General features: G+C 41.1%; 1 long non-coding RNA gene and 1 gene segment (V, D, J or C); one reads left to right on the forward strand and one right to left on the reverse strand.

Moving 5' to 3' along the window:
- Window positions 1–1,144: 1,144 nt before the first annotated feature.
- The window catches only part of LOC114634288, a 153,807-nt gene continuing 127,000 nt past the window's right edge, over window positions 1,145–27,951 (reverse strand). The window contains 1 exon segment of the V gene segment in view: window positions 1,145–1,554. Within this exon segment, the coding sequence occupies window positions 1,145–1,554 (410 nt within the window).
- LOC114634296 lies at window positions 20,875–26,181 on the forward strand. Its single transcript, XR_003713307.1, has 2 exons — window positions 20,875–20,907; window positions 25,097–26,181. It is a non-coding gene; the product is annotated as an uncharacterized LOC114634296 (long non-coding RNA).

Consider the following 27,951-nt stretch of genomic DNA (forward strand, 5'->3'; position numbering starts at 1 on the left):
ACTCTAGTGTTACCTGCCCTCACTGTATTTCCAGTTATCTTGCTTGTGTCAGAGCTCCTCAGAGTCCAAATGTCTCTGTGGTCTTATGATCCTAATCTCCTGGGTAGAAGAACTCCTGGGGCCCAGGCCAACTCTGGGATCTGGAAATCCTTCTGCTCTGGGTACAGTGGTTCCTCTAGGGTGGCTCAGGATAAAATGTCTCCACAAGTGCAAACCAGCTAGGTGTCTGCTGCTCTGAGTGCAGTGTCTCCTCTAGGATGGCTCAGGATTCAGTATCTCCACAGGAACAGAAAAGCTTTGTGTCTGCCCCAGCCAAAAGGACCAGGCAGGGGCAGAAGGGAAGTGGAATTTCAGAGTGGCGGGCTTTGGGTAGCTGGTGGGTCCTGAGAGTCCCTGGCTCCAAGATGTAACTCTGGGGTGGGGGGGGGGTAGGGAGTGAGATGGGGTTCTTGCACACTGCTCTGAGTGCAGTTGCTCCTCTAGGATGGCTCAGGATTCAGTATCTCCACAGGAGCAGACCAGCTATGTGTCTGCCCCAGCCAAAAGGACCAGGCAGGGGCAATTTTAGGAATTCTTATAGGATCATCATTAACCCTTAAGAAGTCATCTATTTGTCTATATAGCATCACTACAAGACAGTACATCTTCGTGGATCTGCAGAGATCTACTCCAAAGGGGTGTGACATTGCTTAGTCACTGTTATATTTGTTTAATAATAATAATAGGAAAAGCATATTAATAGCAGGAATCTTTCCTAAAATAAGTTCCTTACAGCCTTGCTAAATAAGCGCTCACTTGTCACAGATTATATAATAATCTAAGGCAAGCATTTCAGGATGATCACTTGCTAATTATTAGCTTGTTACATTATGACTCCTGACAGAACTGAGCTAAGCAAAAGCCACGTTCCCTTCTGCATCCTCCAGCGGGAATATAGCCTGACAGGCTCTTGATTTAGCCCATGGGGACTCACATTGGAGATTTTCATTCTTGAATATAGGATATTAAATTTGTCATGTTCAATACACAGAATCTAAGCATGAGAAATAAAAAAAGACACAAATATCTTTACTTTGTTCTTTACAATAAGGACCTTCCAAGTCAAAGCATCTGTTCATTAACTTTCTACCAAACTTTGAGGCAGTTAGGCATAGTAACTACAGGCAAAAGCAGAAGTGTGTAGGTCTGGGGATGTGTGGTACAGGCAGCTGGTTAGAATCTCTGAGGATGTTTGTGTAGGAGGCTGAATCACTGTGGGAGGATAGCTGTTATGCTGCTGACAAAAATAAATGGCTGGGTCTTCAGCCTGCACACTGCTGATGGTGAGAGTGAAATCTGTCCCAGATCCACTGCCTGTGAAGCGATCAGGGACCCCAGTGTACCGGGTGGATGCCCTGTAGATCAGAAGTTTAGGTGACTGCCCTGGTTTCTGTTGATACCAGGCTAAATTAGTACCCACATTCTGACTGGCCTTGCAGGTCATGGTGACCCTTTCTCCTACTGATGTAGACATGGATTTGGGAGACTGGGTCATCACAATGTCTCCATCAGCACCTGCAATTGAAAACAGATAATGAGCATACATATGTACACACAAAGACTTCATGATACAAATGTTATAATATAAAATGTCCTTTCTATTGGCATTGCCTGCTTACTATTGACTTCCTATAGGAAATCGCTATTTCTCTACAAATGAATTATTTTAAGATATAACACTTTTAAATGTCTCACCAGATAACCAGAGTAATAGGAATATGAAGACCTTATTCTGTGAGTCCATCTTGATGCCCATGCTGTCCTGGTGCATTTCAGATCTCACTGCAAAGGCCTGGTTTATAAATACTGGCAGCAAGGCTGCCCTCTAGGGACCTATGCAAAATAGTCATCAAATAAGGAAGTAATTTGCCTGGACACAGGTGTGTGAGAGTACTCAGGACAAATCAATAGCCAAAAGTACTATCAAAGACAGGAAGTAATCACTGGGAAGGAAGTCAACATAGAAGCTCTAGGACCAACTTAAAACTCTCAAACCACAAGAGTCTAGATGCTCTCATGACAGACTTCCATTAATAATCAATATTTGAGGTTTTTTAAAGACTATATTAGATAGATAGATAGATAGATAGATAGATAGATAGATAGATAGATAAAGATACAGGTAGAGAGAGAGATGGATATATGATGAATACAGTGTAGCTGTCTTCAGACACACCAGAAGAGGGCATCATATTCTATTACAGATGGTTGTGTGCTACCATATGATCGCTGAGAATTGAATTCAGGACATCTGAAAGGGCAATCAGTGCTCTTAACCGCAGGGACATCTCTTCACACCCAACAGATGAGTTGTACAGAAATTATAGTACAACTACCTTTGATTTAATCCTGAGGAAACAATAAATCCTGTGAAACAATCACAAAATAAACAGGGGAAGTGGAAAGGAAGAAACAAAAGAAAGAAGGGGAAGAGGAAGGGAGAAGAAAGTAAGAAGGAAAGAAAGAAAGAAAGAAAGAAAGAAAGAAAGAAAGAAAGAAAGAAAGAGAGAGAGAGAGGGAGAGAGAGAGAAAGAAAGAAAGAGAGAGAGAGAGAGAGAGAGAGAGAGAGAGAGAAGAGGATGGAGAAGAGAAGAGGAAATATTGAATCACAGAGTTAAGAGATATGTGGAAAGGAGAAGGAATGGAGAAAATGAAAATGGAGAAATATTTTTAAAAGTAAGTTTTGGGGGTAGAGACTCAACTCAGTAGTTAAGAGCACTTGCTTCTCTTATAAAAGACTCAGATTTGACTCATTTCAAGCATTCACTTAATGATCCTCAGACATTTATACTTCCAGTTAAGCACATACATGGTAAACATATATACAAACATACATACATGCATACACATACAGACAGACAGACAGACATGCATACACATTAATATATAAAACATAGAAATACACATGCACACACACACACACACGCATGCAATCAGTTCCTGCTCCAGCTACCATGTCTGCCACCTGCTGCCTTCTTTATGCTCTAATACAGTCTAACCTTCTGAAATTCCAAATCATCCCTTTCTTTCTTTTTTTTATAAGAATTTTTATTGGATATTTTATTTACATTTCCAATGCTATCCCCTTTCTACATTTCCCTTCCACCCAGAAACTCCCTATGCCATCACCCCTCCTCCTGCTTCTATAGGGATGTGCCATAACCCAACCCCCCCCCACTCCCACCTCCCCACCCTCGAATTCCCCCACACTGGGGCATTCAGACTTCACAAGACCAAGAATCTCCTCTCCCACTTATGCCCAACAAGACCATCCTCCCCTACACATACAGCTGAATCCATGGGTCCCTCCCTATGTGCTCCCAGGCTGGTGCTTGAGACCCTGGGAACTCTGGTTGGTTGGTATTGTTGCTCTCCTCATGGGGTCGAAAACTCTTTCAGCTCCAACAATCTTCACTCTAACTCCTCCATTGGGAACCCCATGATCAGTTCAATGGTTAGCTGTGAGCATCCACCTCTGAATATGTCAGGTTCTGGCAGACCTCTAAGGAGACAGATATATCAGGCTCCTGTCAGCATGCACTTCCTGACATCCACATCAGTGTCTACATTTACTGACTGCACATGGGATGGATACCCAGATGGAACAGTCTCCAGATGGCCCCTCCTTCAGTTTGTGTCCCACACTTTGTCTCCATATTTGTTCTCCTAAGTATTTTATTACTCCTTCAATGAAGGACCAAAGCACCCAAAATTTGGTCTTCCTTCTTCATTAGCTTGATGTGGCCTGTGAGTAGTATCTTGGGTATTGTGAGCTTTCAAGCGAATATCGAATTATCAGTAAGTGCATACCATGTGTGTTTTTTTGTGTTTGGGTTACCTCATTCAGGATGATATTTTCTAGCTGCGTCCATTTGCCACAAAATTTCACGAATTCATTGCTTTTAATAGGTGGGGAATACTCCATTGAGTAAATGTGCATTTCCTGGATCTATTCCTCTGTTGAAGGACATCTGGGTTCTTTCCAGCTTCTGGCTGATATAAACAAGGCTACTATGAATATGGTGGACCATATGTCTTTGTTATGTGTTGGAGCATCTTCTAGGCATATGCCCAGGAGTGGTATAGCTGGGATCTCAGTTAATGTTACATCCAATTTTCTGAGGAACTGCCAGACTGTTATCCACAGTGGTTTGTACCAGTTTGCAATCCTACCAATGGAGGAGTGTTCTTTCACCACGTCCCCACCAGCATCTGCTATTGCCTGAGTTTTTGATCTTAGCCATTCTGACTAGTGTGAAGTGGAATCTCAGGGTTGTTCTGATTTGCATTTCCTTGATGACTAAGGATGCTGCATATTTCTTTAGGTGTTTCTCGGCCATTTGAGTTTCCTTGGTTGCGAATTCTTTGTTGAGCTCTGTACTCCATTTTTAATAGGGTTATTTGGTTCTCTGGAGTCTAATTTCTTGAGTTCTTTGTATATATTGGATATTAGCCCTCTATCAGATTGGCAAAGATCTTTTCCCAATCTGTTGGTTGCTGTTTTGTCCCATTAACAGTGCCCTTTGCCTTACAGAAGCTTTGCAATTTTATGTGGTCTCATTTGTCAATTCTTGCTCATAGAGCATAAGCCGTTGGTGTTCTGTTCAGAAACTTTTCCCCTGTGTGCAAGTATTCAAGGTTCTTCCTCACCTTCTCTTCTGTTAATTTCAGTGTATCTGGTTTTATGTGAAGGTCCTTTATCCACTTGGACTCGAGCTTTGTACAAGGAGATAAGAGTGGATCAATTTGCATTCTTCTATATGCTGACCTCCAGTTCAATCAGAACCATTTGTTGAAAATGCTGTTTTTTTTTTCCACTGAATGCTTTTAGCTCCTTTGACAAAGATCAAGTGACCATAGGTGTGTAGGTGTGGGACTGTGTAAGGGTATTCTGTTTCATGGCTGGGCAGGTGCCTAGAACCCTGAGACTCTTCATGAGAACTGGCAGGAGTTCGGCGCACCCCCAGAACCCAGGGTCCTGAAAAGCAGTCCTGTCTCCACTGAATTACATTGTTCAGTCACGTAGACCAGCCACTACAGCCTCTCCCAATGTACACAGGGGCTTGACTAGAGGCCTCAGGCCCTAGGGATTTACATACTAATGAATGCCAAAGGGTGCAGCAAATTGAGCATGCTTCCCCAGATCCTCCCCCTTTCCCTCTCCCTATTTAACTCAGGACTGGCCTGAGTTTTACGGGGGTACTTCCAGATTCATCCACCATCCGCCATGACAATAAACCCTTGTGTCATTGGGACCTGCTCCCGCCAAAGCCTCCAGGCCACTGGAACGTTAGACCTCCTCCTGCATGTGGGACTCACTGCAGTGTGGAAACCCACTGGGACTCCACAGCTGTGGCCAGTATTTTTCCCCACATGTATGTTCATTTCTGGGTCTTCAGTTCTATTCCACTGATCTTCCTGCCTGTCTCTGTACCAATACCATACAGTTTATATCAATATTGCTCTGTAGTACAGCTTGAGGTCAGGGATGGTGATTGGCCCAGAAGTTCTTTTATTGTTGAGAATAGTTCTCCTTTATTGAGTTTTCTTTTATTTCAAATGAATTTGCAAATTGCTCTTTCTAACTCTATAAGTGCTAAATGGTGATTGCATTGAATCTGGAGATTGCTATTGGCAAGATGGTCATTTTTGCTATATTAATCCTGCCAATCCATGAGCATGGGAGATCTTTCCATCTTCTGAGATATTCTTCGATTTCTTTCTTCAAAGACTTGAAGTTCTTGTCATACAGATCTTTCACTTGCTTGGTTAGATTCACACAAAGGTATTTTGTATTATTTGTGATTTTTTTACTTCTTCCTTAATGGTTTGTATCCCTTTCACTTCCTTTTGTCATATAATTTCTCTGGCTAGGACTTCCAGTACTATATTGAATAGGTAGGAAGATAGTCGGCAGCCTTGTCTAGTTCCTGATTTTAGAGGGAATTGCTTCAAGCTTCTCTCCATTTACTTTGATGTTGGCTACTGGCTTGCTGTATACTGCTTAAATACATGGTCTTTCCAAGACTTTTATCATGAAGGGATTTTGAATTTTGTCAAATGCTTTCTCAGCATCTAATGAAATAATCATGTGGGTTTTTTCCATGAATCATGTGATATAGAGGATTATGATGATGGATTTCCATATATTGAATCATCCCTAGGATGAAGCCTACTTGATCATTATGGATGATCATTTTGATGTGTTCTTAGATTCGGTTTGTGAGAATTTTATTGAGTATTTTTGCATCAATATTCATAAGGGAAATTTGTCTGAAGTTCTCTTTTTTTGTTGAATCTTTCTGTGGCTTAGGTATGAGCATAATTGTGGCTTAATAGTATGAATTACATAGTGTTCCTTCTTTTTCTATTTTGTGGAATAGTTTGAAAAGTACTAGTTTTAGGTCTTCTTCGAAGGTCTAATAGAATTCTACACTAAACCCATCTGGACCTGGACTTTTTTGGTTGGGAGACTATAAATGACTGCTTTTATTTCTTTAGAGATTATGGGTTTATATGGTTTATCTTATACTGATTTAACTATGGTACCCAGTATTATTCTAGAAAAATTGTTGATTTCATCCAGATTTTCCAGTTTAGTTGAGTATAGACATTTGTAGTAGGATCTGATGATTTTTTGAAACTTTCTTTTAATTTTTAAATAATTTTCTAATTAAAAATTTATTAAATATAAAAACTTCTTTAAGAAATAGCAGCAATGCTTGGTCTTCATATGGGTCATCTAACAATTGAAATGGTGTTTGTCTCTGCCTTTGGATCCCTTTCTGCTAGCTGGGCTGCCTTGTTTTGCCTCAATGGGAAAGAATGCAGTTATTCCTACTGTGACTTGATGTGCCAGAGTGAGTTGGTACCCATGAGGGCCCTTCACTTCTCTCAGGAGAGGAAAGGATGTAATCTATGAGGGTGGGACTTATAGGAGGGACGAGGGCTGTGATAGGGATGTAAAGTGAATAAATAAATAAACAAATAAATACACATAACTATATACATAAAAGAAATAGTAACAAGGACATCATTTTTGCTAAGGAAATTATTTAATTATAAGATGCAATGTACAGGGAAAATAAATGCCCTTGTGAGCTTAAGAGGTTTGTTTTGTAGTTCACCTACTTTTTCAAACAAGCCTTCTACAGAGCCCCAGTGTCCTGGACCACACTGTCACTCTGGTCTGCAGGTCAGTCAACAGGGTCTAGCAAGAGAGAGAATGTGGATAGAGGGGCAAGAGGGAGACAAGACAGAGGGGCTGATCAAGTCCCCCTTTATTGAAAGGAAATCCTGAGTATTTATACACTTTACCATGTGCCTTGCAGCCATGGACAAGCAGAGGAACACAGCTGAAGGCACTTTGCCACATGCACCTTGCAGCTGGGGCCACTATACAACACAACAGGATATGTGAGAAAAACAAAATCTTTATCAGAGTGTGCTCAGCTGTTGTAGGCTGTTGAAAAACAAGTCTCATGTTAGGGTATATGGCCTGAGATGGCTGCAAAGATGATAGCTGCTTTCTGCTAGGAGTTGGCTCCAAACAGGTCCTTCATTTTAATTTTTTTTTTTTTTCAAAAGGAAGGCTGGGAAAACTTATGGAAACCGTGCCTGTCTTAGGTCAGAACAAAGGACCCCAGCCTCCTTTTCCCATCTTTGGATACTCAACAGCCATTTGGTTGAGCTCCTATCTTAGGATGGTGAGGCCTCCCAGTTAGGGGCAAGGGTCTTGTAGTGTTCTGGTACCCGTTATTGACTATCTGGCTCAGTGCATAAGTTAGGGTTAATCCTTGTCACTCTTGATGACAGAGGTTTTAGAGTCCCCTACTTCCGACCTGTAATAACGGACCTGTATGGGTTTCATTTGAATAGCGTACAAAAGCCATCAATCTGTTGAACAGCATAGACCTGAGAGACAGGAGACTTAACAATGCCTGAACGGTTGGTATAAAAGCAACATTCTCTTTAAGGGCAACATACAACCCCCTGCTGGAGAAGTAAAAAGTATAAGCCTCTTCTATTCTGTAGTACTATTTCAATTAAGGAGGATAATGAATTTTAAAAATTCAAAATAGCGGATTCCATTCTTTCTAAATCTAAATCTATAGAAGTACAGAACTGATCATAGCTTTGATCTTAACAAAACAAGTAAGGAAATCCCCGTCCCTGCCCCAATTAATCCTATACCCCCCCCAAAAAAAAACCAACTATAGTAACTCTAGTAATGGGTTCTCTCTTGGGTCTAAACAATGTACCCCACTAAATCATAAGTCAGGGAACCAAGAGTCCAATAGAGCCACCCTGGAAGTATGGGTGATATTGTCTCCTTCCGCATTGAGAACTTCCCAAGTCAGGTTTGCTGATTGATCTGTTCCAGTTTGAAGGCAATTGTGAAACATCTTCATGTTTCCTGCAAAGAAAAAATACATTTCTCAGGGGGTTTCTCCTCCCTGGATTTATTATTATTGTCTTTTGTTTAATCAGTCTCTCTGGCAGCCAGCATGCAGCATCTGCCATTTGGGAATATGTGGAGACAGAACCTCTTCCCCAGGTAAGCACTGGATCTGGTGCATGCCAGGTTCCAGTTAATTGGCCTTTCCAGAGGACTGTTACAAAATGCTTTTTGGTATCAGGATGTCAAAATCTATATACAGATTTTTTTCAGAATTCAAGGTTAAAAAACTTAAAATAAATTTCTGGGGGATCCCTTGATAGGGTACCACTCTTCCTTTTGAATTTTTTCAAATTGATTTCACTAGCAACTGAGCAGCTTGTAACTTTTCAATGGTTAGGGACCACTGATCCACCCAGATGGGCGAGTCCCTCTTCCAGGTGATGGGATCGGCACAACACCCTAGAGATGCAGCTGAATCAATAGCCCCAACCAAAACTACCCCAAGCCTCTTCTTCCAGTGTTACCATGGACCTCAATAGGATGAGTAATCTCGTCTTCACTTTTTCCTAATCCTTTCCCTGGGGAAAATCCAGAGTTTATCATTTGAGCCGTGATTTGACCCGACCCGTGGGTCCAGTTATTCGTGGGGGTCGAGGGGAACCTCACCTGAAAGGAACATGGGCAAGAGAGAGAACAAGACCAAGCAAATGGCAACTTGTCAAGGTCTGCTTTAAAAAGGAAATGGCTTACAAGATATATTCTAGGCAAAGGAGGAAGGGAAACAAAGAACAGGATGGGGACTCTATCAACTATCGATAGATAAGGTCAGTCATCCCGCGGAGCATTCTGCAGTTTTTCCTGGAATGTCCCGGGGCAGCAGTTCTCTAAGAACAGGAAATTCTTTCTTAGCTGAAGGTCAGATTCTCCCAAAAGGGACAGTTTCTCATTAAGGCAATTCATTAAGCAACTTTGTTAGCTGGGATGGTGGTCCAGGGTCGCCAACAGTGATTACCTCGTTAGTGCTGCACATAAGCATATGTGCACACATGCTTCTGAGACACCTGCCCCAGACAAAAGACACACAGACCAACAACACAACAAGAGATCCATGCTTGAGTGCCCATGCACGGGCCTACATCATTCCCTACAGGTGGTAGATGGGGACAAACCAGCTCCAAAATCAACCCCTCCTGGTGCCCGCAGAATAAAAACCTCTCCATGAGACAATGAGTAACCCCCAGCCTAATTCAAAAAACCTAGGCCTCTCCCTGTCTCTCTCTCTGTCCCTCCTCCCCTCTCTTTCTCTCTCCACATATTCCTGGCTAGCATCTTCTGATTCTTAGCTACCACTAGCTCCTGCCTAGTTCAAAAAGCCTAGGCTCCTCTCTTTCTCTCTCCATGTGTTCCTGGTCAGCTTCTTTTTCTTTAACTCCTCTCTCTCTCTCTCTCTCTCTCTCTCTCTCTCTCTCTCTCTCTCTCCCTCTCCTCCATGTGCTCTCCAGCTCAGGGGCAAGATGGAGGCAACTCCCTAGCCACCACTTTGCCCATCCCCCAGTCCATAGAGAGATCTCCTTCACAGCTAACAGCTGTCTTTCAAGCCACAGTGCCTGCCGTGACCCTCGTTCTAAGACTCTTTCCCTTGGATGAGAGACTCCCATTTCGTTTTGAGCTCTCAGGAGCACTGACTTCAGTCTTTTGTGAGCTGCTAGCATAGGTTTCTTTCTCTTTCTCTTTCTCTTCCTCTTCCTCTTCCTCTTCCTCTTCCTCTTCCTCTTCCTCTCTCTCCCTCCACATGTTCTCCAACTTGACAAGATGGCAGCAACTCCCTAATCTCCACTCTCTACCCCTCCCCCAGGGGTCAGCCTTTTGCTGCCTGCTAGCATAGGCTTCTTCCCCTCCTCCTCCATCTACAACTACTTAGCTCACCTGTCTTGCCTGAAGCAGCAAGGCAGGCACCCTGCTTGCTCCCTTCCCCTCTTCACCTCCTTGGTAATTTGCAGCCAGCTACAGCCTAGCTGGCTTGCCTGAAGCAGCAGGTCTGGGACCATGCTTGCTACCATTGCCCTGAGTTCCTTAGACTCTCATTCTAGGACTTCTCCCCTTGAGTTAAAATACTCTTTTTCATTTTGAGACAGTTTTCCTTCTTGCAGCTAAAAAAACGCCAGGCTGGGCCTGGTTGCCACCTGCCAGCTTTTCTCAAGAGCATCATTGACTCAGAGCTCTAATCCAAAACACAGAGGTGCACACAGCCCGCTAGCCTTGCTTTGAGCTTTCAAGGTTGGCCTTACCTCTCCTTCTCTACATTTAAGATTTACTGGCTAAGAAAAAAAGAATGAGGAACACCCTGGCCTCTCTGCTAGAGCAGCCACATGGCAGGGCAGGCCCCTCCCCCCACTGCTTCTAAACCGGCCAAGACAAAGAAGCACACCTGAGACACTTAACCCAAGTTTTAATGCTTCTCTCCTTAACAGCAATACCTGCAACAATGTTCGCGCTTTTCAACAAAAATTTTCTTGTTTTGTTTTTTTTTTATTTAAAACATTTCCTTTTCTCCCTAATAGGAACACCTAAAGCAACAATGTTCATACTTTTTAACAGAAAATTTTCTTTTTTTTTTTTTGTTTAAATGTTTCCCTTTCTCTCTAACACTCATGATATATGTCCAACATTTTTTTTCTCAACTTTTAAATTTTCTTCAAGGTTCAAAAGTCACCTAATCTACTTCCACAGGTCAAATCAACATGCTGATCACCATTTTTCAGCTCTTAATTAACAACTAGTTTCCTCTTACAAACAAACTGTTCCTGCCTATCCCAGATACATAATTAACATGATGTTTTCTCCCTCGGCCATCCAAAACAGACTCAAAGATACCTTCCAGGACTATGATTTCCTCAAACACCTTTGACTTTCCAGGATCTTAATGACAGACCAGGATGTGCTTGCTTCCAAGTGACTTAATGCTTAGTACCCAACCTTTGCAGACATCCCCCTGCCAGGTGCTGCTTCTCTGTGATTATACGCAAATATCCAACAGAGACAATGCCATCTCCTAGAATCTACCTGGGACACCAAGCTACATCTTTCCAGACACCGTCTGACTACAGACTCCAGAGACACACTGGGACCCAGAGACAGCACCATCTCCTGGAATCTACCTTCCTGGGACACCAAGCTGCCTTCTTCCAGCCACATCATCTGACTGAGACCCAGAGACATGCAACTGCAGATGCACACCAAAACCCAGAGATGCTCACTGAGTCCTAAAGACAGATCCAGACCTTTCAGCTACAGATGAACTCTTTTACCAAAGTCATATAGCTAAATTTACATGTTAGTAAGGAAAACATAATGTCTATCTAGATTAATCAGATCCCATTACTCACAAATTGTACCATGCATATTTAATTTGTTCAATGATACCTTGCCTTCCCAACCCACCCTTGACTCCCCTTATCATTTGACTTAATTGTGCTACCACCTCCAGCCTGTGTAGTGTTTTCTTTTGACTTCCTCATCCAAAATTTTTGCTACAGATGACAGTGACCCCCTCCCCTTTTTTAAAAAAGGAAAACAAGGGGAGGTGTAGGGCTGTGAAACAGGTCTTGGTTTTTGGTAAGAAGTGTTGGCTGGAAGTAGCCCAGAGACCGTGCAAGGGATAGGTATTTATTCCACCGAATTCCAAGAATCCAGGCTCCTAACATGTGGTGTTACTGCTTTTAATATTCTTTCTTTGTTTTGTGCATTTGTTGTTTTGATTATTATGTGAAGGAGGGAATTTCTTTTCTGGTCTAGTGTATTGGGAGTTCTGTAGGCTTCTTGTATGTTCATAGGCATCTCTTTCTTTAGGTTAGGGATGTTTTCTTCTATAATTATGTTGAACATATTTACTGTCCCTTTAAATTGGTAATCTGCTTTCTTCTATACCTATTATTCTTAGGTTTGATCATCTCATTGTGTCTTGGATTTCCTGTATGGTTTGGTTTAGGAGCTTTTTGCATTTTGCATTTTCTTTGACTGTTGTGCCAACCTTTTCTATGGCTTCTTCCGAACCTGAGATTCTCTCTTCTATCTTTTGTGCTCTGTTGGTGATGGTTGCATCTATGACTCCTGATCTCTTTCCTAGGTTTTCAATCTCCTGGGTAGTCTCCCTTTGTGATTTCTTCATGGTTTCTATTTCCATTTTTATGTCCTGAATGGCTTTGTTCAACTCCTTCACCTGTTTGGTTGTGTTTTCTTGTAATTCTTTAAGGGATTTTTGTGTTTCCTCTTTAAGGACCTCTATTTGTTTACCTGTGTTCTCATGTATTTCTGTGAGGGAGTTATTTATGTCCTTCTTAAAGTCTTCTATCATCATCATTAGAAGTGATTTTAAATCAGAATCGTGGTTCTCTAGTGTCATGGGCTATTCAGGACTTGCTATGTTGGGAGCACTAGGTTCTGATGATGCCAAGTAACCTTGGTTTCTGTTGCTTATGTTCTTGTGCTTGCCTTTTGCCATCTTGTTATTTCTAGTGCTACTTACACTCACTGTCTCTGTCTGGATCCTGTCTGTTCTGTTATCTTTGTTGTGTCAGAACTCCTCAGAGTCCAGCTGTCACCATGATCCTGTGATCCTGAAGTTCTGGTTGTGATAGCTCCTGGGAGTCAAACTGCTTCTGGGATCCTGAAGTCCTGGTGTGCATAAGCTCCTGAGATATTGGGATCCTATTATCCTATGTTCTTGGGCTTACTAGAGCTTGTGGGAGTCCAGCCTTCTCTGGGTCTTCGGGGATTGGGAGCAGAGCTGACACCTAGCTCTTTTAAACATCACTTTTCCTTTCATGTGTCTGCTATAGCATAACATCCTTTCACCTGTGTGTGCATCAATAAAACATTCCTCCATGTGTCATCCCTTCACCTGTATCTGCTTGAGGAAAACTTTCTTTTATATATCTGATTTAGTAAAACATCTTTTCACCTAGGCATACCAGCACAACATCATTTGTTTCCAAAGAAACCAGAAGTTTCCACTTCAGACAACAATTTTAAACTTGCAAAATACATTTTCTGGATCATTCAAATTAATCAGAGCTTTGAAGATTGAAGTCTGTCTGGCTGACATTACCAGCCCAATATGTTTTCACTTCTATCTGTTGGGAATTACAAAAGTCTCTCTTCAGTTGATCACAAGTGAGACTGCTGCAGTTTTTTCCTGCTTTGATTCTGATCTGCATATCAGTATGTATCACAAACATGTGTTCACAGTCTTGAATTTACCAGCTATTCTTTCTGTAGGGGGTCTACTCCAGCTGAAGAAAGAGCTGATGTGGAACAGAGTTAGACAAAGGCCAAAGACTGAATATCTATGGCCTTGTAACTCTCTCTTACTGTTTTGGGGGCCACAGGCTGATGACTTCTGCAAACTTACACTTTCTTACAGTTCTGTACTTCAATAAGCACTGTTTTCTTACTTTGTAACTGTGCTTAAATAAACTCTGTTTTCTTGCAATTGATACATGCTGTATCGAAGCAGGGAAGTAAGTAAATAATTTATTGCTAGGGCTCCTTTCTCTGCCAAATCAGTCAGGATCCCCTCACTGGACAGGCAAGAGGCTCAGAGCTCATTAAAAGGGGAGATACAGAAGGATATCGATAACAAGTTCAAAGCAGGGTTTCATTCTATGAGCTCATTACAAATTCAAAGCACCAGTTTTTGCATGACCTTGCCTAATAGTGCACACCTGTGGCTTTATCCTTGGACCTAAATGTTTTTCCTTGAACACAAATTTGTCCCAAGCCTATATCTCATTTAAGTGTAGTTATGTAATCTCATCATATTTCTTATTATGCAGCATTTACTTACTATTTTATGGGAAATGGGCACATTTTATTCTTGATTTTAACATTATTATATCTTTCTGGCAAAACAACTAAAACCATCTCTTAAAGATGTCTTTCTAAAATTATTTGAATCAAATGAAGAATTCTATAAAATCATTAATTCATCTAAAAGCATTAACTCTTGAAAGTTTATCTTCATGTTAATCTGCAGGAAATTTGCCCAATAGGGTGAGCTGATACCCAGGAATTATTAGACAATGTAATAGTAAAAAGAGAGGTATATCAAGGAGCAAGAAGTAATTCTGGGATAAAATCTCTTGGGGCCTTGCCTCAGAGCTCACCCATGCAGACCATGCAAAAATGTTTGGTCATCTCCAGGAAAGTCATCCACTAGTCTTAGCCTTTTCTAGATGGCTCCTGACACCTTTTCTCCAAATGCAATAATCATATATTTTTCTATAGTATCTTCCACATATGTAGACACACTCTCATCTGCTTTTTTTTCATTTATAATTCCATTTTTACTATCTTCTAGAAGGTGGGGAAAACATAAGATCTAACTTTATGTCCTGAACTACCTGGAAATCACTAGGTGATCACTAGGTAAATGGTGAACACTAACCCTAAACTTTCAACCCACCTGCCTCTTGCCCCTGACGGCTGGATTACATGACACCATACCCAGCTCTATTTCATTTGTTTTCTTTTACCATGTGCATAAACACTAGAGGCACAAGAGTGTGCAGCCCCAGTCATGAAAAGTTTATTTCCAAGATACCCTCTAGTTCTATATGAACCCTCTTCGGTCTTCTGCATTTGCCCCATACAGAGTGGGAAAACTCAATAGAATGATCCTTAGAAACTTTTCTCAGATGCACAACTCCAAGGTTTTCAAGCTTTCAGTCCTAGTTTACATTAGAATAACTATATTGTATTGGTTTCCTACTGCTCTACAGTGAACTTACACAAACTCAATGGCTTATGACCACAACAGTTATAGCATGGGCAGGTTATGTCTGGGGCTATATGCAGGGTCTTATAGGCTTCAGTCAAGGTGTCATCAGGCTGCATTCTTATATGGGTGCTCAAAGAATCTCCTTTCCAGGTCAGTTACCAGGTTTACCAATCTGTGTGCTTTGGAACAGTGTGGCTGAGAATGCTACACTTTTATTAACTGTGAGCTAGAAGCTTCCCTGAGGTGCTACAGGAACTGAAAGCTCGCTGACATGTGGGATCTCAATAATCAAACCAGCAACGGGATGAACAGCAGAGGAAATAATTTCTCTTTAGTGGCTTTGACCTGATTAAAGCAGGCCTACCCAGGTTAATCTCCCTTTGAATGATCTCAGAATACTCAGAATTTGTATATTTATTACATGACAAAAATCTCATTTCCTCATCTGTATTTTACACAGCAGAGGGTGATATCAGATCTTCTCACAGATCTGACACAGTTGTCCAGAGGCAGCATCCATGAGCTCCATGTACTAGAAGTCACTTGGAGCAGAGAAAAATGCGCTAGGCTGAGCTTCTCTAGAACCTCCTAAAAATAAAATCTGGAATCATGTGGCTCCATTCTGTTTGCCGTGGTCAGGATGTAATTAGTAAGAGAAGAAAAGGGGGACAGGGGTTATTTAGTTCACAATTCTAGAGATTCAAGTACACAGAACTGACTGCTGGTGAAGATCAAACAGTGAGCAACAAAAAAATGTTGGGAACCAGTCCTTTGTACAGAACACATTAGGCATTTGAGAAGCTGTCAGACTTTCAGCTGGAAATGTCTCATCATCTAGGGAAGCAAGCTATAGCTGATGGTGAAATTTAGGATACAGGATGAGATCACAAGACAAGAAATGTAAATAGATGAATGCAGACTGAGTCTTGCAGTATATCCCAGTGCAGACAAGTTAATACAGGAGGAGGAGGAGCTGCCATGGAGAAAGGCACACTACTAGGGGAGGGTTAAGATAAGAATGTTATCCAAGATTGTCTTTAGTTTTAATGTAAAATTAAAAAGTTAATAAAGAAAAAAAGGTAAGACTTGTTGCTTCTAAATGGTCAGACATCAAATGTTCTAGCACATTTTATTGAGGAACCAAAAGTCTCTCTAGGCAAATAAAAGATTTAGAAGATAATATAATAGTAATAATAATAATAATGAACTTCTTGTCTTCCTTCTTCTGCTAGTCTACTTAAAAATTTCCAAGGACAGAAGCTCATCAGTATTCAAAATGTCTTGAAATCCTTTGCCTTTCCTGAAGTGGTCCAGCTCAAGCACTGCAGAATCACTCTCAGTATTTCAGAGTATTAAAGCTTCAGAGTCAGACTGATCTCATCTACTGCATTATTTTCATTCTACACATGAGAAACAGGCTCACCCAGCAAGAGATAAATGGAAGGTGATTTGCTCAGGTCATCAAGCTTGATTCCAAGAGCTCTCCCTATTGCTTGACTCCACTACTACCACCCCTACTCATCTGACACAAACCACTGTGCATGTTGCAGCCTGCAATGGTCATGGACTTTTGTATTGTGAGTTTCTGATGCTTCTCTCAGTCTATACACTACCTACACCTAGTGGCAGGAACATGACTTGAATATACAGAGAATTGGCCTAACCTTTAAAATAATATATAGCCCATCACAAAATTCCTTACCAACATTTCCTTATTCACAAAGTAAAACACTGTTGCTTAGCATTGATCTTTTAATATTATATTAAATATAATTCATCTGAATTATGGATTTGGAGGTATTCCTTTAAGGTTTGCAACCAAGGCAAATTCCCAGGCAGGAAATTGAGGTTTGGGGAAGTTAAGAAGGTGGCCTAATATCACACACAATACAAAAGATGCAAATCAGGATTCTACTCCAGTGCCTGAATTGTGGTTTTGTTAAAGACTCCAAGCCTCCTACATCTAGGAAGACATGCTGGCCAGAGGTATAACCTGTAGAAACCACATCTAGACGTTAGGAAAGGCTCCTGGTTGGTGGATGGAGCCAGATAATCACATGAAAAATTTTAAACCAAAATTGTTCTGTTCTAAAGAAAATACTGGGACAAAGTTTGGAGCAGAGACTGAAGGAAAAGCCATCCAGAGACTGCCCCACATGGAGATCTATCCCATGTGAAGACACCAAACCCAGACACTATTGCAGATGCCAAGAAGTGCCTACTGACAGGAACCTGATATAGGTGTTTCCTGAGAGGATCTGCCAGAGCCTGACAAGTACAGAAGCCAATGATAGGTGCCAACCATTGGACTGAGTGCAGGGGTCTCAATGGAAGAGTTAGAGAAAGGACTGAAGAGCTGAAGGGGTTTGCATCCCCATAAGAATAACAACAGTATCAACCAACCAGAGGCCCCAGAGCTCCCAGGGACTAAACCACCAACCAAAGAGTACAAATGGAGGGAACCATGACTTCAGGCCCATATGTAGCAGAGGATAGCATTGTCTGGTCCTGTGAAGGCGTGATGCCCCAATGTAGGGGAATGCCAGGGTGGGGAGGCAGGAGTGAGTGGGTGGGTGGGGAAGCAGGGATGGAATAGGGGGTTTCCGCAGGAGAACCGAGTAAAGGAAATAACATTTGAAATATAAATAAATGAAATAGCCAATAATTTTTTAAAATCATACAATCACTTAATTAATAAAAATTACAGTATGTAAATGAGTAGAAACGATGGGATGACTATACAGAAAGAGCAAACAGTATGTACTGTTGAAGAACTGCAACCGGATACAGAAACTAAAGGCTACGGTATGGAATATCCTGAGGAAACCATGCATATACGTGATTCAGCCGTGCATATGCTAGGTACATTCCTGAACAAATCTAAGTCATCATTAAATACATACACACCCTCATCCCTATTTATTGCTTCACTATTCACAAAAATAAGAATTTAAATAAACCTACTGGCTATCAACAGAGGAATGGGTAATAGAAATGGTACATATGTGCAAGGAATATTACTCAGCCATAATAAAAATAAAAATCACATATATGTGTCAAATTTTATTCTGTGACTCACTATATGGATTTATTTCAGAAAACACTCACTGTGCATTTGAATACAGTTTTTCTTTTGTTGGTTTGAGGATAGAGCTCAACCAATTTCTCCTGGGCCAGACTGAAAACTAGTATTCTTGAAATCTTCTACACCTGCCCTTAGTCAGGGTTTCTATTCCTGCACAAAATTATGAGCAAGAAGCAAGTTGGAAGGAAAGGGTTTATTCAGCTTACACTTTCCACATTGCTGTTCATCACCAAAGGAAGTCAGGACTGGAACTCAAGCAGGTCAGGAAGCAGGAGCTGATGCAGAGGCTTTTGAGGGATGTTACTGGTTTACTTCCTCTGCCCTGCTCACCTTGCTTTCTTATACAACCCATTATTACCAGCCCAGAAATGGCACCACCCACAATGGGCCCATTCCCCTTGATCACTAATTGAGACAATGCCTTAAAGTTGGACCTCATATAGGCATTCCCTCAATGAAGATCTTTTCTCTGTGATAACTCCAGCCTGTGTCAAGTTGACACACAAAATCACCCAGTACAATACCATGTTCTTACTGCACTTACCATCAGTAACAGGGAAAACAACTGAATAGGGTGTATGAGGCTTCAATACTGGCACATGAGTGGTTGAGTTAGGACATTTGCAAACTGAAGTAATCTTGAGAAACTAGTGAGGCCATATTTCAAAATTTTAAAATGTGAAGTTGTGGAACATGCACACTGTCTTTGGAAGGAGATTCTTTGCATAGCTAGATGAGAATGCAGCCTTGACGGTAACCAGTAAGACTCTGAGGAGACAACCCAGACAAACTCCACCCAGTTTAAAGGTGTTATAATTGTAAGTCACCATATTTGTGTGGTTCAAAACTTGCTTGGGGTGTGGGCGTGGGTGTGGTTGCACGCCTTGGTCACAGCTGAGGCAGTCCTCAGAGCCTCAACTCAGGCCTCCCGTGCACTACAGCAGCAGTCCCAGCTGATCTCACTGTTGCGCGGGTCAGGGCACATCCGTGCCCCTCGACTGACTCCAGACGGCTGGGCCTGGGAGAGCAGGGACCCAGAGTGCCAGCGGGTCTTCAGTCAGACGAGATGACTGGGAGAAGGCAGCTTGGCAGGTTCCAGGAAGTGGCGCTGTCTCTGCATCAGCTTGTCTCTGTTGGATCTGTGGGTATAATCACAGGGAAGCAGCATCTCCAGCGGGGAGATGTCTGGAAAGCCTGGATATCAAGCATTAAATCACTCCTGGAAAGGCAAAGGTGTTTGAGGAAATTGGGTGGCTGAAGGAGAAAACATTGTGTTAATAGTATCTGGGATAGGCAGCTACAGTTTGTCTGTGAAGGGAAATTAGTTGTTAATTAAAAGTTGAAAGATGGTCATCAGCATGTTGATTTAACCTGTGGAAGTAAATTTAGATGATCTTCTTAAAAGTAGGAAGGTCTCATAACCACTGAGACATTTATCCAGCCCCAAACTCATTTTTGTATCTCATAAAAACAATATAGGACTCGAGAGATGGCTCAGTAGTTAAGAGCACTGACTTCTCTTTCTGAGGTCCTGAGTTCAATTCTCAGCAACCATATCATGGCTCAAAACTATCTATAAATGGATTCAATGTCCTCTCTGTGTGTCTGAAGACAGCTACAAAGTACAGTGCAGTGTAAAGTATGGTGCAGTTTTTATCATGATTGCTCTATAATACATCCTGAGGCCAGGGATGATGATTACCCTAGAAATTCTTTTATTGTTGAGAATAGTTTTCACTATTCTGAGTTTTTGGATATTCCAAATAGCTCTTCCTAACTCTATGAAGAATTGAGTTGGAATTTTCATGGTGACTGCATTGAATCTGTAAATTGATTGTGGCAAGATTGATTTTGAATATATTAATCCTGCCAATCCATGAGCATGGGAGATCTTTCCATCTTCTGAGATATTCAGAATTCTTTATTCAGAGACTTGGATTTCTTGTCATACAGATGTTTCACTTGCTTAGATAGAGTCACACCAAAGTATTTTACATTATTTGTAACAATTATGAAGGGTGTCATTTCCCTAATTTCCTTCTAACCTGTTTATCCTTTGAGTAGAGAAAGACTACTGATCTGTTTAATTTTGTATCCAGCTACTTAGCTAAAGTTGTTTATCAGGTTTAGGAGTTCTCTGGTGGAAATTTTGAGGTCATTTAAGTATACTATCATATCATCTGCAAATAGTGATATTTTTACTTTTTCCTTTCCAATTTATATCCCTTTGATCTCCTTTTGTTGTCTAATTGCTCTGGATAGGATGTTGAGTACTGTGTTGAATAGGTAGGGAGAGAGTGGGCACCTTTGTCTAGTCCCTGATTTTAGTAGGATTGCTTCAAGTTTCTCTCCATTTAGTTTGATGTTGGCTACTGGTTTGCCGTATATTGCTTTTACTATATTTATGTATGTGTCTTGAAATCCTAATTTTTCCAAGACTTTCACCATGAAGGGGTATTGAATTTTGTCAAATGCTTTTTCAGCATGTAATGAGATGATCATGTGAATTTTTTCTTTGAGATGGTTTGTATAGTCAAATACGTTGATGGATTTCCTTATATTGAACCATTCCTGCATCCCTGTGATGAAGCCTACTTGATCATGGTAAGTGATCATTTTGATGTGTTCTTGGATTTAAATTGCAAGAATTTTACTGAGTATTTTTGTATCAATAGTCACAAGGGAATTTGGTCTGAGATTCTCTTTCTTTGTTGGGTCTTTGTGTGGTTTAGGTATAAACGTAATCGTGACTTTATAGAATGAATTAGGTAGTGTTCCTTCTGTTTCTATTTTGTGGAATAGTTTCACTAAATTATAAAAAAAAAAAAGTCTTTAATTTCTTTATTTATTTCATCCCTGACCAAATTATCATTGAGTAGAGACTTGTTCAGCTTCCATGTGTTTGTGAGTTTTCTGTTGTTTTTATTGTTCTTGAAGACCACCAGACTTAGTCAATGAAGGCAGGGCACATTGGCCAAAGACTACTGGCAGATGCCTGGGAATGAAGGCCTAAAGCTTCTCAGAAGCACATCAGGTTAGAGAGGCCGAAAAAGGCCAAGCTAGGAGCCTTGACCTAGCTAAAGAGCTGATGCAGTACTAACACAGCAGGAGGTACAAACTAAAGAGTCCCAAGAGGCTAAACTGATAAGATAATGAGTTTAAAGAACAAGAAATGAGAAGGGATGCTAATTAGTAAAAATCACAGAGAGAAACAATTAAATATAAGAGAAAAAAGTCCTGATTCCTTCTGGTTTGCTTGCGTGAACCAGGAGCGAACCCTGATCTCTGGCTCTCCACACACTTCACCCACACACATAGGAAGCTTGACCTCTGGGATGTCAGGCGAGTCCACAACCCATGACCCAATAATTAGCGTAACTCACCCCCCCCCCAGGACATAGGGGTCTAAAGGGACCCAGGAAAAAGGACACTGTCAATAGGACAAAACAGCAACACACATATTGGGAAAAGATCTTTACTAATCCTACATCCGATAGAGAGTTAATATCCAAATTATTCAAAGAACTCAAGACGTTAGAGACCAGAGAACCAAATATCCCTATTAAAAATCAGTTACAGAGCTACATAAAGAATTCTCAACTGAGGAATATCTAAAGGCCAAGAAGCACCTAAAATATGTTCAACACCCTTAGTCATCAGGGAAATGCAAATCAAAACAAACCTGGGCTTCCACTTCACACCAGTCAGAATGGCTAAGATCAAGAACTCAGGTGATAGCAGAAGCTAGTGAGAATGTAGAGAAAGAGGAACACTCTACCATTGCTGGTGGGATTTCAAACTGGTAAAACCACTTTGGAAATCAATCTGGCACTTCCTGAGAAAATTGGAAATAGATCTACCTGAAGACCCAGCTATATACTAGTGGACATATACCCAAAAGATGCTCCAACATATAGCATGGACACATGCTCCACTATGTTTATAGCAGCCTTATTTTTAATAGCCAGAAGCTAGAAAGAACCCAGATCTCCTTCAACAGACGAATGCATACAGAAAATGTGGCATATTTACACAATGGAATACTACTCAGTTCTTAAAACTATGACTTCATGAAATTCACAGGCAAATCAGTGGAACAGAAAATATTATCCTGAGTGAGGGAACCAAGACAAAAATGAGCACATATTTTTCATACTGACTGATATGTAGATATTAGTCCAAAAACTCAGAATGCAACCCACAACCATATGGAGTTTAAAGAGAAGAAAGACAAAAATGTAGATGTTACAATCTTACATAGAAAGGGGAACAAAACAATCACAGGAGGTAGAGGGACAGAGATACCTGTGAGGGAGAGAGGGAAGGATAAAAGGTGGGCAGGATCAGGTATTGGAAAAGAGAGAAGTACAGAGGATTAGGAAATTGGTTAATAACATGCAGTATGGGGGATGGGGAAATGGGGGTAGCCACTAGGAAGTTCCAGACTCCAGAGAAATGAGAGTCTCCTAGGCTACAATAGTTATCACTTTAGCCAAAATAATCAACAAAGGGGAGATACAACCTATTGAAACCACCACTAGTAGATCACCATGGACCCTAGTTGAGGGTTGGGTCCACTCATACATCTCAAAATTTTTAACCCAGAAATGTTCCTGTCCAAAGGAAAGACAGATGAGCACACCCCAAATGCAGACACTAATCCCGTATACTATTGCTGACGCCAAGAAGTGGTTGCTGACAGGAGCCTAGTATAGATGTTCCCTGAGAGGTTCTACCAACACCTGACCAAAACTGATGCAAATACAGCCAACCATTGAACTGAGCCAGGTGACCCCAATAGAAAACCTAGGGGAAGGACTGAAGGAGCTAAAGAGGATTGGAACCCCATAGGAAGAACAGCATCAGCTAATTGGACCACCCAGAGCTCCCAGGGACTAAACCACCATCCAGCGAGTATACATGGAGGGATCCATGGCTCTAGATACATGTGTACAGAGAATGGCCTTATCTGACATCAATGGGAGAGGAAGCCCTTGGTTCTGTGGAGACTGATACCTCAGTGTAGGGGATGCTAGAGCAGTGATTCAGGAGTAGATGAGTGGATGGAGGAGCACTCTAATAGAGGCAAAGGGGAGGGAGGAGAGGGAAGCTGAGATGGGGGGGGGGTTGTGGAGGGTATCCAAGAATGGGGATATCATTTGAAATTTAAATGAATACAATGAGTAATTTTTTTTCTAATAAGACTAAATTTATTCAATACCCTAGAGTAAAAGTTTTGATTATAAGTATCCAACAGTATAAAAAGTACAAAACAGATCTGTAGATTTCTAATATATTAATACAAAGTGCATGACTACATACAGTACACCCTACAGGCAGAGAGTAGAGGGGAGAAGGCTGTGATTGAGGTCTAGTAATAAATAAATAAATACAGAAGTATAGATGATCCATCAAAGTATATTCTACCACCAATACTGCAGCCAAAATGTACAAAAAAAAAAAAAACCCATGTCAAAGTAATGCCGGAGAATGGTAATGGCTGGACTCTGTACTATACCAGGGATGTGGAGAAAGGACCCACTCATTGGGCAGTCTGTGTATGTGGTAGCTTGTACTAGGTAGTTTTTTTCCAAAAGGAAGAAATACACACTGTAAAACTATAGGATGCCACAAACTGTGGCTTCTCCTTGTTGTGAAACTCTAAAAGACTTAAAATCCAGTTTCTAAAATAATCACGAGGAACAGAATACTAAGGCAGCCACGGACACCTCCTCTATGAGGTCTCAAGTGGCACTACTGTTTTTCCTGAACTTTGAGAAGAGGCAATTAGACAACTTCAGTTGGGTTCCACTGAGAAGCCAATGGAATCATTGAGATCTAGAGGTGTGGTGCTCTATTCAGCTATCGTGTTGTTAAGAACACAACCCAACCAACCAACTTAGCCTCAACACACAACTCTTCTCTTCTAGTCAACTTTAAATAGTGGGAGGAAAACAATGAAACAACAAAACCCCAAACCCTAATAAGGTCTATGACAAGGCAAAGAACTACTCTATAGATAAAACTTCCACAAAGGTCAACTAAGGTAATCCAGAGCTAGAACTGAATCATGTGGACTTCAGTGAATCCCAGACAGTCGTGTTAACACAAATTATTTACATATTGTAAGCCCTCTAAGAAACGTGTCCCAACCAGCATCAACTATGTCCCATGCATCCCCAGGACTTACACATTCTGATTAAGTAGTTTCTAACCACATGTGTTCTCTACTTTGTGGTGATGCTTTGGTACTATCCCTATAGGACCTTGCCCATTCTAGAGGCAGGCCTTCTCTAGAAGATCTGGTTCTGTTTTACAAGATCGACATAGTCTTTTATCAATATGAAGATAAAGGGAGGCGACACGGTGCTACTTGTATGTTCAGAAATTGCTTCCTCCTTCAAGCTATTTGCAGAAAGCTCAGTCTGTCCTGCTTAATAATCAGTAGTACAGGTCTGAATCATCAGAACCTTGGCAATGCCTTAGCATTTAAAAATTTTTAACTACCTTCTAGGGGCAGGTCACGCTACTGAGTTATGACAAATTATCATGAGGGAAAACAAGTGTAGCCAGCCATTTAAAAATGCCCCAACCACTGCCTCCCCACAGAAAGGCTAAACTACATATGGTTTATCACACAACAAATCCCATCTCTTTCCCCTGAAACTCCCCTAGTTCCATTCATTAGAGGGGATTTTAAAAAAAAGACTTAAAGAGCACTTTACAGCAGCATTCAGTTTTCCTATGAAATACTCAGCATTTTAAATATTATGTACACTTCTTTTTCTTGCAGTAAGCTAGAGACTGGCTTCAGAGTTTGCTGGATGAAGGGTAAGGACAGTAACCCATTAAAAACTATTCTAGAAAATGTCTTTTGGCAGAATAGCAGGTATCCAAGTTAAAAATAGGAAGGTCAGTTTGTTTTGTCGTCTTTTCAAAGTTTAAACCACTCTTTGTTCCCTTCTAACACGAACCTCAGTCACCACTCCTGAGTGGAGATGGGCAGAGGTGCTGGCCCCTGCTCCTCGGGCTTCTCAGCAGCAGCTTTCTTACTGCTGCAGCAAGGCTTGAAGAGATGAGTATCGATGAGGACTTCCCCAAAACGGCCCTTATAGATGATTCCACAACATATTTTCTGTCTTTTCCAGTAGGTCAGATCTAAGAATGAAAAAACTGAAGTTCTATTAGAGCTGGAAGCCATTTCTGTATCTGAGCCCTCATCTGACTGGTTACTGTAGCAAGGAGACTGGGCTGGAGAGGCACTTGAGGTGGTGCTGTGAGCATCAGAATTGTGGCGTTTAAATTCCTTCTGCAGTTTACTGACCTGGTTGCTTTTCATCCTGTTTCCAGATAGAGTTTTCACTTTCTTTGGTTTCAGTGTTGTCTTTAGACTGGGGCCTGCTCTTGAATCTACCACATGATTCCAGTTTTGTTTTTTTTGTTTTGTTTTTTTTTTGTTTTGTTTTGTTTTTTTTTGATCCTGCCGGCAACTTCTTCCATCTTTTCACAAGCAGCACATAGGCGTGGCAAATGTCTCCTGAGCGAGTCTCATGCAACCCAAAACAGCTCTGGAAGTCCTTTTCATAACGCTTACTGTCCGTGAACCGAGAGCTGGAGGACTTGGCTCTGCATATACAGCAGCCCTCTATACTTCGGTACATCTTTGACTTGTGAAAACCAAACATCTTTTCTTCTGGTTGAAAGCTTCCACGCGCAGCAGCGTCCCCACGGTGCAAACTGCACCAAGCCAACCCCTTGCAAGCACTCCCTCCGCCAGCGCCAACTCCAGAAAGATCTACAATGAGTAATTTAAAAAGGAAAAAGGAAAGTGGGATATATATTTATTATCCAAAACTGATAAATTTATATTGCACAAAGTGAAATGGTAATAGTTTCATTATATTAGTTATTTGAAAGATTAAGCTAAATACCAAGTTATAAAGCTAAATTAAGAAAAATGCAGACATCATTGTTATAAATCAAAACTGAATTTTCAGGGACTAGATAGTAGCTCCTTTAAAAATATCACTAGCAACACCTCAGGATCCATCCCATATAAAGCTGTCAAACCCTGAACCTATTGTAGATGATGGGAAGTGCATGCTGACAGGAGCCTGATATGGTTGTCTACTGAGACGATTTTCTAGAGCCTGACAAATGCAGAAGCAGAGGCTCACAGCCAACCATTGGACTGGGCACAGAGTCCCTGATCGAAGAGTTAGAGAAGGGACTGAAGGAGCTGAGGAGGTTTTCAGCCCTTTGGGGGAAGCAACAGGGTCAATCGGTGTAACACACAGAGATCCTGGGGACTGGACTAACAACTAAAGCAAACACATGGAGGGACCTATGGCTCCACCAACATATGTGACAGAGAATGATCTTGTTAAACATCAATGGGAGTAGCTACCCTTTGTCTACTGTGGGGGTTCAATGCCACAGTGTAGGGGAATGGCAGGTCACAAAGGCAAGAGTGGGAGGGACCACCCTCATAGAGGCAGGGGGGAATGCGATAGGGGGGTTCTGGAAGGGAGACCCAGAAAAGGAATAACATTTGAAATGTAAATAAAGAAAATATCCAATAAAAGAAAAGAGAAAACACTAAACCCATTCTGAACTTCTTTAAACCTAAATTTAGACCAGTGGCCCTTTGAACCACACAGCACAATGAGAACTGTAGTGTGAACATTAGCTGGTAAAAGTTGACTTTTAGCCTTGTCCTGGTCTCATGATTATAATAACTCTGTGGTAATTGTCTTTGCAAACTACTACAGTAATTTTTATTTTCTCATCATATTCCAGTAACAGAAACAGACAATATTAGAAGCCTCATTTGATAGCCCTTCATCCTCTTAATCAATAGTAATATTTTTCAAAACACTTATTAATTACTTATATTATGTCCTTTGTGGGGCCTAGAGATAATCTAGAATGGACTGCATTGAGAAAGAGCTCATGGTCTTTGAGGGCAGACAGTGGAGACAAAACCTTCATGTGCAGTAGAGGCACAATGGGAACAAACCATCATGAGAAGACAGGAAACAGAACCATTCTTTTGAGGAGAAATATGGATATTTGGAGTTCTCAAACAACTATTTGTAACCCTGTTCTATCTCTGGGTTTCTAAATGATGCTCAAGGCTGGAGGTGATGGCCCATACCATTGATCACAGTGCTTAGGAAGAGGTAGGTGAAAATTTGTGAGATCAAAATCCATTTCCCAGTTTAACAGGGCATTATTCCTCTCAAAAACAAATAACAGGAACAACATATGTTTTCAACTAATTTTTGATTAATACATGTTTGAGATTAGTTAACATAATGTTCTTATTGAAGTACAATGTATTTACCTCAAAAAATAACAAACACTGTTAATCATTATTATAAGACAGAAAAACAAACTTGAGTGTCATGATACAAAGTCATATTTACCAATAATGTAGTGTAGGGTAGAATGAGTTATCACAGTCTCCACATTGGGAAAGTAGATGAGAAGACAGCAAAGGCAGATATGTCCTAGGAATAGGAAGCATGGATCAGATATGTTGTTTAAGAACTCATACGTCATGTTTTCTCTCATTTTTGTCTCCTAAATTTTTATAGATTCATAAAACCCTGTGTTCATGCATGTGTGTGAATGTGTGTGTGTGTT

Source organism: Grammomys surdaster, unplaced genomic scaffold, assembly GCF_004785775.1.
Source record: "Grammomys surdaster isolate TR1022 unplaced genomic scaffold, NIH_TR_1.0 931, whole genome shotgun sequence".
Classification (NCBI taxonomy): domain Eukaryota; kingdom Metazoa; phylum Chordata; class Mammalia; order Rodentia; family Muridae; genus Grammomys; species Grammomys surdaster.